Genomic DNA, 16,547 nt, shown 5'->3' with positions numbered 1-16,547 from the left:
TTCATCGATTATACATTTTAATAGTACATTGAATATAGAATTATTTGGTACCTAACAGACACCAGCGTACAAATTTTTTAACTTGATATACATAAATTATTTTGCGTCGCATAGGGTCAGCGGTAAAAAAGTATCGATTTCTAATATTTTAAGACGAGCCAAAAATTCATCGATTATACATTTTAGTAGTACATTGATTGCAGAATCTTTTGGTACCAAGCAGACACCAGCGTACAAATTTTTTAATATGATATACATAAAATAAGTTTGCGTCGCATAGGGTCAGCGGTAAAAAGTATCGATTTACAATATTTTAAGACGAGCCAAAAAATCATCGATTATACATTTTAATAGTACATTTATTACAGAATCTTTTGGTACCAAGCAGACAACAGCGTACAAACTTTTTAATATGATAAACTTAAAATAAGGATGCGTCGCACAGGGTCCGCGTCAAAAAAATATCGATTTCTAATATTTTAAGACGAGCCAAAAATTCATCGATTATACATTTTAATAGTACATTTATTACAGAATCATTTGGTACCAAACAGACACCAGCGTACAAATTTTTTAACTTGATATACATAAAATAATTTTGCGTCGCATAGGGTCAGCGGTAAAAAAGTATCGTTTTCTAATATTTTAAGACGAGCCAAAAATTCATCGATTATACATTTTAATAGTACATTTATTACAGAATCATTTGGTACCAAACAGACACCAGCGTACAAATTTTTTAACTTGATATACATAAAATAAGGTTGCGTCGCATAGGGTCAGCGGTAAAAAGTATCGATTTCCAATATTTTAAGACGAGCCAAAAATTCATCGATTATTCATTTTAATAGTACATTGATTACAGAATCTTTTCGTACCATGCAGACACCAGCGTACAAATTTTTTAATATGATAAACATAAAATAAGTATGCGTCGCACAGGGTCCGCGTCAAAAAAGTATCAATTTCTAATATTTTAAGACGAGCCAAAAATTCATCGATTATACATTTTAATAGTACATTGATTACAGAATCTTTTGGTACCAAGCAGACAACAGCGTACAAACTTTTTCATTTGCTATACATAAATTAAGGATGCGTCGCATAGGGTCAGCGGTAAAAAAGTATCGATTTCTAATATTTTAAGACGAGCCAAAAATTCATCGATTATACATTTTAATAGTACATTTATTACAGAATCTTTTGGTACCAAGCAGACAACAGCGTACAAATTTTTTCATTTGCTATACATAAATTAAAGATGCATCGCATAGGGTCAGCGGTAAAAAAGTATCGATTTCTAATATTTTAAGACGAGCCAAAAATTCATCGATTATACATTTTAATAGTACATTTATTACAGAATCATTTGGTACCAAACAGACACCTGCGTACAAATTTTTTAACTTGATATACATAAAATAAGGTTGCGTCGCATATGGTCAGCGGTAAAAAGTATCGATTTCCAATATTTTAAGACGAGCCAAAAATTCATCGATTATACATTTTAATAGTACATTGATTACAGAATCTTTTGGTACCAAGCAGACAACAGCGTACAAACTTTTTCATTTGCTATACATAAATTAAGGATGCGTCGCATAGGGTCAGCGGTAAAAAAGTATCGATTTCTAATATTTTAAGACGAGCCAAAAATTCATCGATTATACATTTTAATAGTACATTTATTACAGAATCTTTTGGTACCAAGCAGACAACAGCGTACAAATTTTTTCATTTGCTATACATAAATTAAAGATGCATCGCATAGGGTCAGCGGTAAAAAAGTATCGATTTCTAATATTTTAAGACGAGCCAAAAATTCATCGATTATACATTTTAATAGTACATTTATTACAGAATCATTTGGTACCAAACAGACACCTGCGTACAAATTTTTTAACTTGATATACATAAAATAAGGTTGCGTCGCATATGGTCAGCGGTAAAAAGTATCGATTTCCAATATTTTAAGACGAGCCAAAAATTCATCGATTATACATTTTAATAGTACATTTATTACAGAATCTTTTGGTACCAAGCAGACACCAGCGTACAAATTTTTTAACTTGATATACATAAATTATTTTGCGTCGCATAGGGTCAGCGGTAAAAAAGTATCGATTTCTAATATTTTAAGACGAGCCAAAAATTCATCGATTATACATTTTAATAGTACATTGATTACAGAATCTTTTGGTACCAAGCAGACAACAGCGTACAAACTTTTTCATTTGCTTTACATAAATTAAGGATGCGTCGCATAGGGTCAGCGGTAAAAAAGTATCGATTTCTAATATTTTAAGACGAGCCAAAAATTCATCGATTATACATTTTAATAGTACATTGATTACAGAATCTTTTGGTACCAAGCAGACACCAGCGTACAAATTTTTTAACTTGATATACATAAAATAAGGTTGCGTCGCATAGGGTCAGCGGTAAAAAGTATCGATTTCCAATATTTTAAGACGAGCCAAAAATTCATCGATTATACATTTTAATAGTACATTTATTACAGAATCTTTTGGTACCAAGCAGACAACAGCGTACAAACTTTTTCATTTGCTATACATAAATTAAAGATGCGTCGCATAGGGTCAGCGGTAAAAAAGTATCGATTTCTAATATTTTAAGACGAGCCAAAAATTCATCGATTATACATTTTAATAGTACATTGATTATAGAATCATTTGGTACCAAACAGACACCAGCGTACAAATTTTTTAACTTGATATACATAAATTATTTTGCGTCGCATAGGGTCAGCGGTAAAAAAGTATCGATTTCTAATATTTTAAGACGAGCCAAAAATTCATCGATTATACATTTTAATAGTACATTGATTACAGAATCTTTTGGTACCAAGCAGACAACAGCGTACAAACTTTTTCATTTGCTTTACATAAATTAAGGATGCGTCGCATAGGGTCAGCGGTAAAAAAGTATCGATTTCTAATATTTTAAGACGAGCCAAAAATTCATCGATTATTCATTTTAATAGTACATTGATTACAGAATCTTTTGGTACCATGCAGACACCAGCGTACAAATTTTTTAATATGATATACATAAAATAGGGATGCGTCGCATAGGATCAGCGGCAAATTGTATCGATTTCTAATATTTTAAGACGAGCCAAAATTTCATCGATTATACATTTTAATAGTACATTGATTACAGAATCATTTGGTACCAAACAGACACCAGCGTACAAATGTTTTAACTTTATATACATAGAATAAGATTGCGTCGCATAGGGTCAACTGTAAAAAAGTATCGATTTCTAATATTTTAAGGCGAGCCAAAAATTCATCGTATATATATTTCAATAGTGTATTGTTTGCAGATTATCTTTGTACCATAAGCATACCAGCGTACTACCTTTTTGGTCTAATATACATCTGCGCCGTATGGGATTTGCGGCTTAAAAATTTTAATTTTCGATATTTCAACACGTTCAAAAAATTAATCTTATATACATTTTAACAGTACATTGTCTGCGCATTATTACGAATTATGCGTGACTGCATGCATATATCGCGGTAATATATGTCGAAACTCATTTCTACTGCGCATTCGGAATTCGAATTATATCAAGATTATCGAAAAGTGTCGGACGAAATATATTTGTGACTCTAATTAAGAAAATAATTTTTGTTTTAAAAATTATATCTACGAAACCTTAATTGTAAATTTGTATTCATGTCGCACTTCTATTCTTAACTTAATAAATATACTACTTCTTAATTAAATAAATATATTAGAAAATATTAATATAGTAAGTGAATTAAATTTTAAAATAGTAATATGTTATAAAAATTAAAATAGCAATATATTGTAAATAATATGTTGTAATATCTTATCCTCGATTAATATTTTTGTTATAGAAATCAGCTGATTGAAACGTTAATTTGCTAATTAATTTTTAAAATAAGAATATGTTATAACATTTAAAATAATATGTTTTAAATAATGTAATATATAATTCCTTAAACTCGATTAATATTTATAACAGCTATCAGCTGATTTCTGTCAAAAAATATTAATCTAATATTAATCTAATATTAATCTTTTTGGTCTAATATACGTAAAATGAATCCGCGCCGTATGGGGTTCGCGGGTAAAAAGTTTTAATTTTCAATATTTTAAAGCGAGCCAAAAATTAATCTTTCATATATTTCAACAGTACATTGCCTGCACATTATGATGGTACCATCACCATATCAGCCTACAAACTTTTTGGTCTAATATACGTAAAATAAATCCGCGCCGTATGGGGTCAGCGGCTTAAAATTTTAATTTTTAATATTATGCGTAACTATATACATATATCGCGGTAATAAATGTCGATACTCATTTCTACTGCGCATTCGCAATTCGAATTATATTAAGATTATCGAAAAGTGTCGGACGAAATATATTTATGACTCTAATTTAGGAAATATTTGTCCTTAAAAATTGCTACGGAACCTTAATTGTTAATTTGGATTTATGTCTCACTTCTATTTTTAACTTAATAAATATATTACTTTATAATTAAATGAATAAATTAAAAAATATTAATATATCGAGCTAATTAAATTTTAAAATAATAATATGTTATAATAATTAAAATATATAGCAATATGTTGTGAATAATATGTTGTAATATTTTATCCTCGATTAATATTTTTGTTACAGAAATCAGCTGATTAAAACGTAAAATTGCTAATTAATTCTTAAAATAAGAATATGTTATAACATTTAAAATAATAATATGTTTTAATTAATGTATTATAATTCCTTAAATTCGATTAATATTTATAACAGCTATCAATTGATTTCTGTCAAAAAATATTAATCGCACAGATAAGGCATTATAACATATTATTTATAACATTATTATATTAAATTTTATAACATATTTTTATGTTAAAATTTAATTAGCAATGTAATGCTTTAATCATCTGATTTCTATCAAAAAATATTAACCAAGTTTAAACAAACTTTATATAAAAATATTAATTTTTTATTTAAAATCGAGGAATGGCGTAACGCGCGCTTTTGTTATTCTAATCTTTTTCTAAAAAAGACATTAAGTCGTTTCTCGCAAGTATTTTTGCCTTTTTTCCGCCAAAATATTAATCAAGTTTAAAGTATAATAACATATTATTTAAAACATTATTTTATTTTACTTTTTGGACTAACTGTCAAACTGCTAATTGCTAACCCTCGCGATGACAGCCTTTCGATACTACGAATATAACACACAACGCGAATGTCAAAAATATTAATTAAGCTTAAAGTATTATCACATATTATTTAAAACATATTATTATTTAATTTTATTTTATTTTAGACTAACTGTCAAACTGCTAACTGCTAACCCTCGCGATGACAGCCTTTCGATGCTACGAATATAACACACAACGCGAATGTCAAAAATATTAATTAAGCTTAAAGTATTATCACATATTATTTAAAACATTATTATTTTATTTTATTTTATTTTGGTCAAACTGCTAACTGTTAACCCTCGCGATGACAGTCTTTCGATGCTACGAATATAACACACAACGCGAATCGACAGAGAACCAATCAACATTGCGGAAAAGAGGCAACAATACTTCGAGACTTTCGAGAATCGACTTAACATGCACTTTTTAGAAATGGAAACAAGAAAAAAAAAAAAAAGAAAAATGATGCAAAATTACCCCAAGTTCTTTAACGGGAGTTAATTTCTAATTTTTGAATTAAACATTCTGCTAAATCAAAATTGATATCATGTTCGTTAAATAATGTTCGACAAATATGAATGCATGATAGTTTATCGTATCGCAATATTGTATAACGTATATCATATTTTATATATAGTTACATCGGGCAGAGTTTTTAGAAACTTGATTAAAAGCATATTTATTTTAATGTGTATTTGCATCGCAATTTTTTATTTGTTATTGGCTAAATGTAAACTGCGCTTCGCAGAAAATTTCGCTTACGAAGAAATGCGAAACAACAAGAGAAACAGAAATTGATGTATTCTATCTTTGCTTGGGGATGTCCCTTCATTCTCGTTATCATCTGTGTATTCATGGAATTCATTCCCAACGTGCCAAAAAATTTCCGACCGGGATTTGGCCAATATAACTATTGTTGGTTTCAAGGTGAATGCATGTTACTGTTAACATAACTCTATTAACAACACATTTAATTATAATTAATCCATTTGAAAATTCATGTTAAAAGTAAAAAAGTATATTTTTTTTACTATTACAACATATGATATAATATGAGAAGTTTATTTTTTATTTCAGCGAATGCATATCAGTTGTATTTTTATGGACCCAAAAGTATCTGTGTTATTAGCAGCATTTGTATATCTATCTATACAGTATTGAAGATTGCTTCATACGAGAAGGATATAACTCGTCATTTGAGAGATTCAGAAAGTCGATGTTATAATGACAACAAGCAATGGTTCGTACACAAACATCTTTATATCAATGCAGCTTATTAATAAAGTATTGTATAATATTGCCAATATATTCTTTTGTCGACAGCATTACAAAATTAATCGTTTTTTATCATTTCCGATATGAGACAGAAATTATTATTTTTAGATTTTTTTACAGGAACACTTTCATAATCAGATCTCCTGTACAAAATCGCTATTGTTCAATCCCGCGCATATTTTCTTAAGTGCTATTTTAGGAAATATGACAAATAATGAGAATAAAGTCTCAAGATAAATATTTTAATTTTCTTAATTTTCTTAATATAAAAATTACTTTTTTAAAATTTTTTAGAAAAATATAACAACTCTTTCTCTTTCTGTTTCTTTCTTTTTAAGATTTAAATTTATCTTATTATTTTATTTTAATTTTACTTAATTAAAAATATTTATTTTAAAAACATTTATTTATGTATATATCTAACAAAGTAATCTAAAATAATTACGATCTTTCAAAGAAAATATATATTTTCATGAACCATCAGTTATTAAGAATGCATTCGTTTATAGAATAATTTGCATAATATGTCCTATCAGGATATGTAAAAGAAATATATTTACTTGCAGGTTTACTCTATATCTGAAACTATATATCACATTGTTTATCATAATGGCCATACATTGGACTATATCAACAACGTGGGAATTTTCATTGGAATGGTCAATTAATTATATTACAATACTGTACATCTGGTATATTCTTCAATTGATGGAAACCATACAAAATATCAGTATCTTTATCATATTTGTGTGTAAGAAGACAATAATACGACTGCTATTAAAACGATTCTGTCAAAATCGCGGATCTGTTCCCAAAACCTCAACACGCAGCAGTTGTTACAGTCTTGAATAACTTCATCATTATGTCAAAAATAATTTTTTCATGGAAAAATAGCAAGTACAAGAAAGCGAACCGCGCAAAGAGGTTGTCTGTTAAGATCAGTCTTATGTATTTTATGATTGCCTAATTATTTAATTTTTTTCAAGATACTTATTTAGCATACCTAAATCGATATATGTAACAAAATCTGTGTGTGTAAAGCTAGCATATTATTTCATGAAAAATCATAAATAATTGATAATTCTGGTTTTATTTTCAATAGTACTAGAGTTCTTGATAGGTTAAAGTTTAAATAAATAGTTCTGGCGATTAAATTAAAGAAAGTGCCTAATAAGGACAAACTAATATACCATATTCACGCAGCATATCACTTTGTCTTACAACATTTTCCTCATCAATAATTGTACAAATAATTGTACAAAATTTAAAAGATTTATAGTTCTACAAGAGTTCTAGGAAAAGTTCTGCCTTCTAGAAATAAAAAATATTAATTAAAATCAAATAAACACCAGTAAATATCTTACTTGAACATATCGAAATAAAACATCGCTCGATTTTTGAAAGCTCCGTTTCTTATGAAACAGTTCTCGTATAGTTATATACATGTACAATGCCTTTCCAAAGAGTTTTGATAATAAAAATAATTAGAAAATTTTTGAAACAAATATTTTATCCGAAAAACTCATATTTTCGAATATATATATATACGAGAACTATTTCATAATAAGCAGACCTCTCGAAATACAACCAGCAGCTCACCTTAATATTCGAAAATATGAGTTTTTCGGATAGTCTATAGTTGCTTTATAATTATAATACTCTCATCTCGTTATATTTTACAATCTGATTATAATTGTTTTATAATTTTAAATAATTTAATGGTGTTATAGCCCAAAATAGTACTTGAATAAATCAGAAAAAAATTAATGATATTTTTATTAAGAGATTTACTATAATATAGTAAATTTATCTGTTACTTTATATATCAAAATTTTAATCTACCATGCGATTAATACAGGTTTTTATCCTGAACAGATTTATATTCCATATAGTATGTCGTATTATTTTTAGATTACAATATAATATACATCTATACTATATTTTATATTGTTGAAATACTACATTATATATATCGTTTGCGATAATTAAGTGAACATATTAATTTAATAAGAGATGATGCAAATATAAAGCTGGTATGAATATTTATAATACATTAAGTATATTATTCTTTATCTTTATAATATAAATTAATTTTTGTAAGATTATGATTTATATATCAGATATGATACAATAAAATATTTATCTGATATATACATACATATATGCGCGCACATAGTTAATTAATAATTAATTAATATATCTTTTTATGCGTTGATTGCAATGCATGCATAAAAATATGTGAATTAATTATGCAATGCATAAAAATTCATTATTTAAATTTTTAACAGAGAACAAAAAAATAGAATTTTCTACAAGAATCTTTCAATCACAATATCTGCGCTTCTATCAGATTCGTGCGTCTGTACATACACATCTACCACGCTGCACGTCTCGCACGAGACTGACCGCAAGACTCTGAGCTGAGCAGCGGTATCGCCAAGCACAGCCTACACGTCCACCACGCTGCGCGTCTCGCGCGAGAGTGAGCAGCGGTATCACCGAGCGCATCCTATACGTCCGCCACGCGCCTGCGCGTTTCGCGCGAGACTAATCGATTCTCGAGACATTGCGATTGCGAGACTAATCCGCTGATCGTCAGTCCGTCAGTCTCGCGCGAGCCGCGCAGCATGATGGACGTATAGGTTGCGCTTGGCGATACCGCTGCTTATTGTCAGTATTGCCGTCAGTCTTGCGCGAGACGTGCAGCGTTGTGGATGTGTATAGATGCACGAATATAATGGAAGCGCAGATATTTTGATCCTACGATTCTTGTAGAAAATCTCATTTCTTTTTGTTTTCTGTTAAGATTTAAATAATGAATTTTTATGCATTGCATAATTAATTCACATATTATTATGCATGCATTGCAATGTATGCATAAAAAAATATATATTATTTAATTATAATTAACTATGCAATGCAATAAAAATTTTGTATTTATATCTCTAACAGAAAATGCGAACAAAAAAATGGAATATTCTACAAGAATCCTTTGATAATAGAAATAATCATAACATCAAGACTAATTATGATTTTATTGACGAAAAGATGTATTAATATTTTTTGATAGAAATTAGCTACTTTAAACTTGGTTAATATTTTTGACAGTTATCAGCTGACTTCTGTCAAAAAATATTAATCGAGGATAAAGTATTATAATATATTATTTACAACTCATTCCTTATTTTAATTCTTATAACTTATAACATGTTATTACTTTGAAATTTAATTAGCAAATTAACGCCTTATTAATATTTTTTTACAGAAATCAGCTGATTAAAGCGTCAATTTGCTAATTAAATTTTTAAATAATAATATGTTATAAAAATTAAAATAATAATATATTTTAAATAATATGTTATGGTACTTTAAACTCGATTAATATTCTTTGACAGTTATGAGCTAATTCTTTCAAAAAATATTTTTTTAAGAATATCATTCTTTTTAATGTAAACCCGAAGAATAGCGCGCGCGTAACGCGCGCTCGTGTTGTTCTAGTAAAAATAAAACAATAGTTATATATTATATTTTGCATAATCAGAAAAAATATTTTGATATATCATATTGTGTTGATTAATAATATAATAGTAATTACTTAGCTTTTAAGAAATTAGAATCTTAGTGCACATGGCTGACTGTATTTTTTAATCAAAAACGTATACATTGTTTCAGAGTTAAAGATTTCTATTAAATTTTCTTTTCTCAAAATAGAAAATTGATTTTTAATTTATAAGACTGCATTCAGTTGTTAACACAAATATATTATTAAAATGACATTCTGAATTATTAATAAAATTTTATTAGATTGTAAAATAATTCGCGATGTAATATTACAAACTCTCTGGCAATTTTTTTTTAACATTTTATAAAATTTAAACCGATTATAATTTTTTTTCTCTTTTTCATAACAATGCAAAATTCACCCCAAGTTCTTTAACGAGAGTTAATTTCTAATTTTTGAATTAAATATTCTTCAAGTCAAATGGCAAATATATACATATATATATATATAATATGTACTTGTATATATAAAAGAACGCAAAAAGAAGAAATTACAATGAAACCATTTTTAGTTATTTGAGAATAAAGAAGTTTCAAAAAAAATCAAATTACGTATTAATAAAAACATCTTCTATACATTTGTCATAAGATAATATCATATACTTTAAGATATGTTTTTTTTGAAAAAGGTACATCGAAATTATATTTAGATGAGTATTTGCGTCACAGACACACACACGTTTAGCAATAAATGCGATATAATGTATTGTCTTCTAAATTATTTTATCTGCGTAAATATATATATTTAAAATGCAAATATAAAATATTTAAATATATATATTTATAAATATATACATATATGTATCTATTATATATTTGTTTTGTAAATTTAATATTTTAAATTGTATAGTATTTTAAATTAAAAAATATTTAGTATATTTAGTATTTTAAATTAAAAACATTAGAGACGATAGAAGATCAAATGTCACAGAAATGAGCATGTAAGATAATTATATGTATGTTTTATTTAAAATTGGTTAAGATATAAATCGTCAGCTACAATATTTTTACCATCATAATGTTGTTAATAATAATATTCATATACTATAAAACCAAATGTGTATGTACACACACAAATGTGTAAGATATAGTAGTATATATATATATATATATATGTATATATATATATATATATATATATATATATATACATGCTTAATAAAATGTTTCCGTTACATCACTAACAATAACATAAATATAGGATAATTCAATAATATTGTTATGTTTAAATTAAATTGATATATTCACAGCTTTTGATAATGTTAATAAAAAATGTTATTTAATGTAAATTATCAAAATATTCAGAAATACAAATTGCAAAGAAAATTAAAAAGAAAAGTTTACGAATATATGATTAAAGAATCAAATTCATAAACAAAGAAGGAGCCAAAGAAATACACAAACATATATGACACATGAACATCAGGACCACTATTTTGTCAAACAAAACGATCGACGTAAGATAATGAAAATTAATCATCACTTAAAAAATTGTTTTAATACTATAGTTAGAAATATTATTTACTAACCGTTTTTTAAGACAAATTATTCGACACTGTATACAAATATTTATAATTAAAAATATTCATTAATTATCTGGTCTAATTGCTCTCTCTGTGTGTAAATATAATATATACATATATCCTTCTTCTGCAAATACATATTTCGCAAGTTGTTATAAAAGTAACTTTATCCTTTGTAGAAACAAGAGATATTCCTATCGGCCAAACCGCCACAGTCTAACGATATCACTCGCATTTGCACTTCCGTATCTCGCTGCAGCTGCTGAACATTTAATTAATAATAAGTCAGCTGTTTCCAAGTATATTTGACGCGTTAAAAACTCGACGATGTGTAGAGAAAATCTCACGTTTTGCTGTTGCGCGCTTCTACTCATTGTTGTATCTTTAGTATCTCAATCATGTTCTACGAGTGACAATAAGAAAGACCAGAATTCGATTGTACAATGCGAGATTGACAAGAACGCCAAAAGAAACTGTAACAAAAAAGAGGAATTAGCACAGAATAATTTGCATAAAAATGCCACCAAGCATAACAACGATATGCAATACGAGTTCCGCATGAAATCTAAAAGAAATGATCGCGATGATGATGACTCGATGCAGTATGAATTTTCTTCGCATCTTGTAAATTACCCTGAGAAAAATAATCAAATGGACTTTCGGGCGAATTTTACCAAGGCTGACAGCAAGAATAATTCCAATAATGGAAATGACAGCACAAATTATATCGTGCCGTACGAAATGTGCGATAATATTACTTGCATTCAACTTTGTTGTCCTCTCGGTAATCGTTTGGTTGACGAGGATTGCATTGCTGGAGAAAATAAATATGTTTTCCCAAATGTATATGGCTTTTCGAACGATTCGTTGCAGAGCGAAAATAGAACGGTGGATGAACTCTTTCAACTGATTGTTCAATCTCCATGCCAGAAAACTAAGCACTTTCTGCTTAATCCGAACGATTCTCGCAAGTACGACAAGTACATAATTTTCACAAACGGTTCTCTGTATCTTCCTCATTCCGACTTATTCGTCGAATCAACGTGCTATTGTTTGGCTGTCGTGGATCATAATCAGTTTGATGCGATTGTCTGCTCGGAAACTGTGAACAAAATCATTGATGAAGTAATTGATAACATTATAAATGATCTTGTAATGGAGATATTGTCAAATTTCATCATTATATTTTTAAGTTGCCACATAGTGTCTATGCTGTGTTTGCTCATAGTATTCTTGGTGTACATATTGCCAGAGCTTCGTAACACACATAGTTTCATGCTGCGCAGATACAGCAGTTTGTCGTTTATAGCATGCATGATCGACATTATGAGCTATATAATCGATGCGAGTCAGATATATTTCATCTGTCTTATAAGCGGTACAGTAAATCATATAATAATGCAGTCAATGTAGTGTATACATTAAACTAACGATAAAACTTGAATGTACAATTTGGCAAAACACGAGAATTAACAATTAATAAAATTGAAATTTTATTCGTGTGCATTAACATACAGTTTGAACAAACATCTTTTTGTTTGTGTCATTAAAATTTTGCAGAATTATGTCTTTTCTCTTAAATTAAAATTATTTGAATTAATATTTTTACATATTTAGATATTATTATACTGCTTTCTGTTATAAATTCTTAATATAAGAAGTTGAAGAAAATTAATTTTTTTTATAGAGCTATAGTGGTATGTATCAATTAATATTTTAAAATCTTTATTTAAGACGTTGTTTATTTCATTGTTGCAGCTTTAATCTCATATTTCTTTTTTTTGGCGAGCTTCTTCTGGTTAAGTGTAATGAGTTTCGACATGTGGTGGACATTTAGGTAAATTGCTAAGTATATATTTTTCATGCGATTATTTATCTATAATATGAATTAATTTTTATAAGATTACAATTTACATCTATATCAGACACGATATATAAAATATTTATTTGTAATATATACATATAAATATGTGCGCGCACATTCAAATATCTACAACACAATATATAAAAACAAAAACAAATAATAATATTTTGCATTGATCGAAAAGAATATTTTATCGTATCGTATCGTATCGTGTTGATTAATAATATATAATAGTAGTTACTATAACTATACTTAACTACTTTGACGAAATAATAATTTTAGTGTGACAAGCTGCATTTTTTAAATTTGAAACATATACATTGTTTCTATACAAAATTTCTATTAGATCTTCTTTTTCCAAAATAGAAAATTGATTTCTATTTTATAAGACTGCATTCAACTATTAACACAAATAATATATATTATTTAAATAACATTATTAATAAAATTTTATTAGATTATAAAATAATTCGCGATGTAATATTACATACTCTCTGGCAATTTTCTTTTAAAATCTTATAAATTTTATTTTAGTTTTTCTTTTATAACAATGCAAGATTCACTCCAAGTTTTTTAACGGGAGTTAATTTCTAATTTGTCAATTAAACATTCTGCTTAATCAAAATTAATATCATGTTGGTTAAATAACGTTCGACAAATGTGAATGTATGATAATTTATCATGTCGAGATGTATAACGTAGATCATATTTTATAGTTACATCGCAATTTTTTATTTATTATTGGTCAAAATGTCTAAACTGCGCTTTGCAGAAAATTTCGCTTACGAAGAAATGCGAAACAACAAGAAAGAAAGAAATTGATATATTCTATCTTTGCTTGGGGAGGTCCCTTCATTCTCGCTATCATCTGTGCCTTCATGGAATTTGTTCCCAACGTGTCAAAAAACTTCCGACCGGGATTTGGCATCAATAACAATTGTTGGTTTCATGGTGAGTGCATGTTACTGTTAACATAATTTTATTAAAAACACATTTAATAATGATTAATCCACTTGAGAATTCACGATAAAAGTGAATATATATTTTTTATATTACAACATATGATACAATATGAGAAGTTTATTTTTTAATTCAGAGCCTACAGCGCAACTGTTGTATTTTTATGGGCCCAAAAGTATCTGCATTATCAGTAGCATTTGTTTAACTATCTATACAATATTGAAGATCACGCGCTACGAGAAGGATACAACTCGTCATTTGAGAGATTCAGAAAGTCGATGTTATAATGACAACAAGCAATGGTTCGTATACAAACATCTTTATATCGATGCATAGTATTTTATTAATAAAGTATTGTGTATTATAGTATTGCCAATATATTCATTTGTCAACAGCATTTCAAAATTAATTGTTTTTGATCATTTCCAAAGAGAAATGATTATTTTTAAACTTTTTTACAGGAATATTTTCATAATCAAATCTCTTGTACAAACTTATCGCTGTTGTTCAATTCCACGAATATTTTTTCAAGTATCTCTTATTCTTGGAAACATGATAAATAATGAAAATAAAATTAAAATGAATGCTTTAATTCTATTAATTTTCTTAACTAAAAATTATTTTTCTTAATATTTTTTTCAGAAAAATGTTACAACTCTTTCTCTTTCTATTTCTTTTTTCCTTTTAATAAGATTTAAATTTACGTTATTATTTTATTTTAAGTTCACTAAATTAAAAGCATTTATTTTACTGTTATTTATGTATATATCTAAAAAAAGTAATCTAAAATAATTATGATTTTTTGAAAAAAATATTTATTTTCATAAAGCATCAGTTACTTACGATGCAATTGTTCATAGAATAATTTTCATAATTAATCGTATTAAAATTTCAGGATATATAAAAGAGATATATTTACTTGCAGGTTTACTCTATATATGAAACTATATATCATATTGTTTATCATAATAGCCATAAATTGGATTATATCAACAGCATGGGAATTTTGGTCGTTTAATTATATTACACTGTACATCTGGTATATTCTTTTTTTCATGGAAGCTATGCAAAATATCAGTATCCTCATCATATTTGTGTGTAAGAAGACAATCATACGACTGCTATTAAAGCGATTCTGTCAAAAGCGCAAATCTGTTCCCAAAACCTCAACACGCAGCAGTTGTTACAGTCTTGAATAACTTCAACATCATGTCAGAAATAATTCTTCAATGAAAAAATATCAAGTACACGAAAGCAAACTGTCGCGCAAAAAGTTTGTCTGTTAAGATCAGTCTTATGTATTTTATCATTATCCAATTATTTATTTAACTTTTTTCAAGATCCTTATTTAGCATATCTAAATCAATGTATGTAACATAATCCATATGTACATTTATGTACGTCTCGCTATCTTTCTCCTCTTAGATTATAATAAAACATGTTTACATGTGGCGAACGACAGATTACAAACACTACTAGAAAAAGAGGCATGGAATAATAACGATCAAAAATTAATAGAAATATATTAAATTTGCTACTAGGGTTAACGGTAACCTTGTTGCGAAATCGAGCCCACAGGAGTTATCCTCACCCACAAGAAGCGAGTTTCGGGTGGAACAACTCTTCGAGACTATATACCTCGCCCAAGTTGCGGGTTAACGGTGATCTCGTTGACGAGAATCCGGCACACACTAGAGTTTTATATAGCGATGAGCTCGACAATTTTTTAAGTTAAAACTACAACGCGTAAGAGTGCGAAATCCTGAGTTCGTTAAAAAGTTTTTAGATGGTAGCTCATCGTGATTTGCGAACTTCGTTGTCCTCTTCTGGATATTTCACGGTGATCTCGGAACCGATGATCTTTTAGTGCTTTCGGGAGAAACTTATTGTTAAAGAGGTTTACTGTAATATAGTGAATTTATCTGTTAATTTATATATTCATTCAAAATTTCAATCTGCTATGCGATTAATACAGGCTTTTATTCCGAACAGATTTATATTCCGTATATATTGTATTATTTTTATATTACAATATAATATACATATATTAATACTACATTATATGTTATATATATTTAAATTTTATTTAAGTTAATTAAAAATGTTTATTATGTTAATCGATAAAAATCTACACACACACACAAA

At 27.7% G+C, this 16,547-nt stretch overlaps 1 protein-coding gene and 1 pseudogene across 2 annotated transcripts in view; both read left to right on the top strand.

The window, feature by feature from the left end:
• Positions 1–7,413, top strand: part of LOC145933910 (G-protein coupled receptor Mth2-like) — a 28,723-nt pseudogene extending 21,310 nt beyond the window's left edge. Inside the window, exons 3-5 of the transcript XR_014424945.1 lie at positions 5,968–6,146; positions 6,297–6,459; positions 7,061–7,413. The product of XR_014424945.1 is annotated as a G-protein coupled receptor Mth2-like (transcript). The remainder of the gene's footprint in view (positions 1–5,967; positions 6,147–6,296; positions 6,460–7,060) is intronic.
• A 4,405-nt stretch (positions 7,414–11,818) lies between these two features.
• Positions 11,819–16,528, top strand: LOC145933490 (G-protein coupled receptor Mth2-like). The gene is made up of 5 exons (XM_083033224.1): positions 11,819–12,956; positions 13,337–13,415; positions 14,215–14,393; positions 14,539–14,704; positions 15,328–16,528. The coding sequence occupies exons 1-5, from the start codon at positions 11,906–11,908 to the stop codon at positions 15,599–15,601; spliced, it is 1,749 nt and encodes a 582-aa protein (XP_082889350.1). The 5' UTR covers positions 11,819–11,905; the 3' UTR covers positions 15,602–16,528.
• Positions 16,529–16,547: the final 19 nt, after the last annotated feature.

Source organism: Prenolepis imparis, unplaced genomic scaffold (genome assembly GCF_030444845.1).
Source record: "Prenolepis imparis isolate NDT839.2.m4 unplaced genomic scaffold, iyPreImpa1.0 SCAF_3, whole genome shotgun sequence".
NCBI classification, from domain to species: domain Eukaryota; kingdom Metazoa; phylum Arthropoda; class Insecta; order Hymenoptera; family Formicidae; genus Prenolepis; species Prenolepis imparis.
The sequence above is the reverse complement of the archived record's forward strand: the minus strand, read 5'-3'. Positions and strand labels throughout refer to the sequence as shown.

What these genes read in the sequence shown, in the direction of transcription:
- LOC145933490 (XM_083033224.1), top strand. Translation starts at nt 11,906, where the DNA reads ATGTGTAGAGAAAATCTCACGTTTTGCTGTTGCGCGCTTCTACTCATT. An exon ending in TTTCATCTGTCTTATAAGCG is followed by an intron (nt 12,957 to 13,336) that starts GTACAGTAAATC and finishes TCATTGTTGCAG; the next exon opens with CTTTAATCTCATATTTCTTT. An exon ending in TATAATGACAACAAGCAATG is followed by an intron (nt 14,705 to 15,327) that starts GTTCGTATACAA and finishes ATTTACTTGCAG; the next exon opens with GTTTACTCTATATATGAAAC.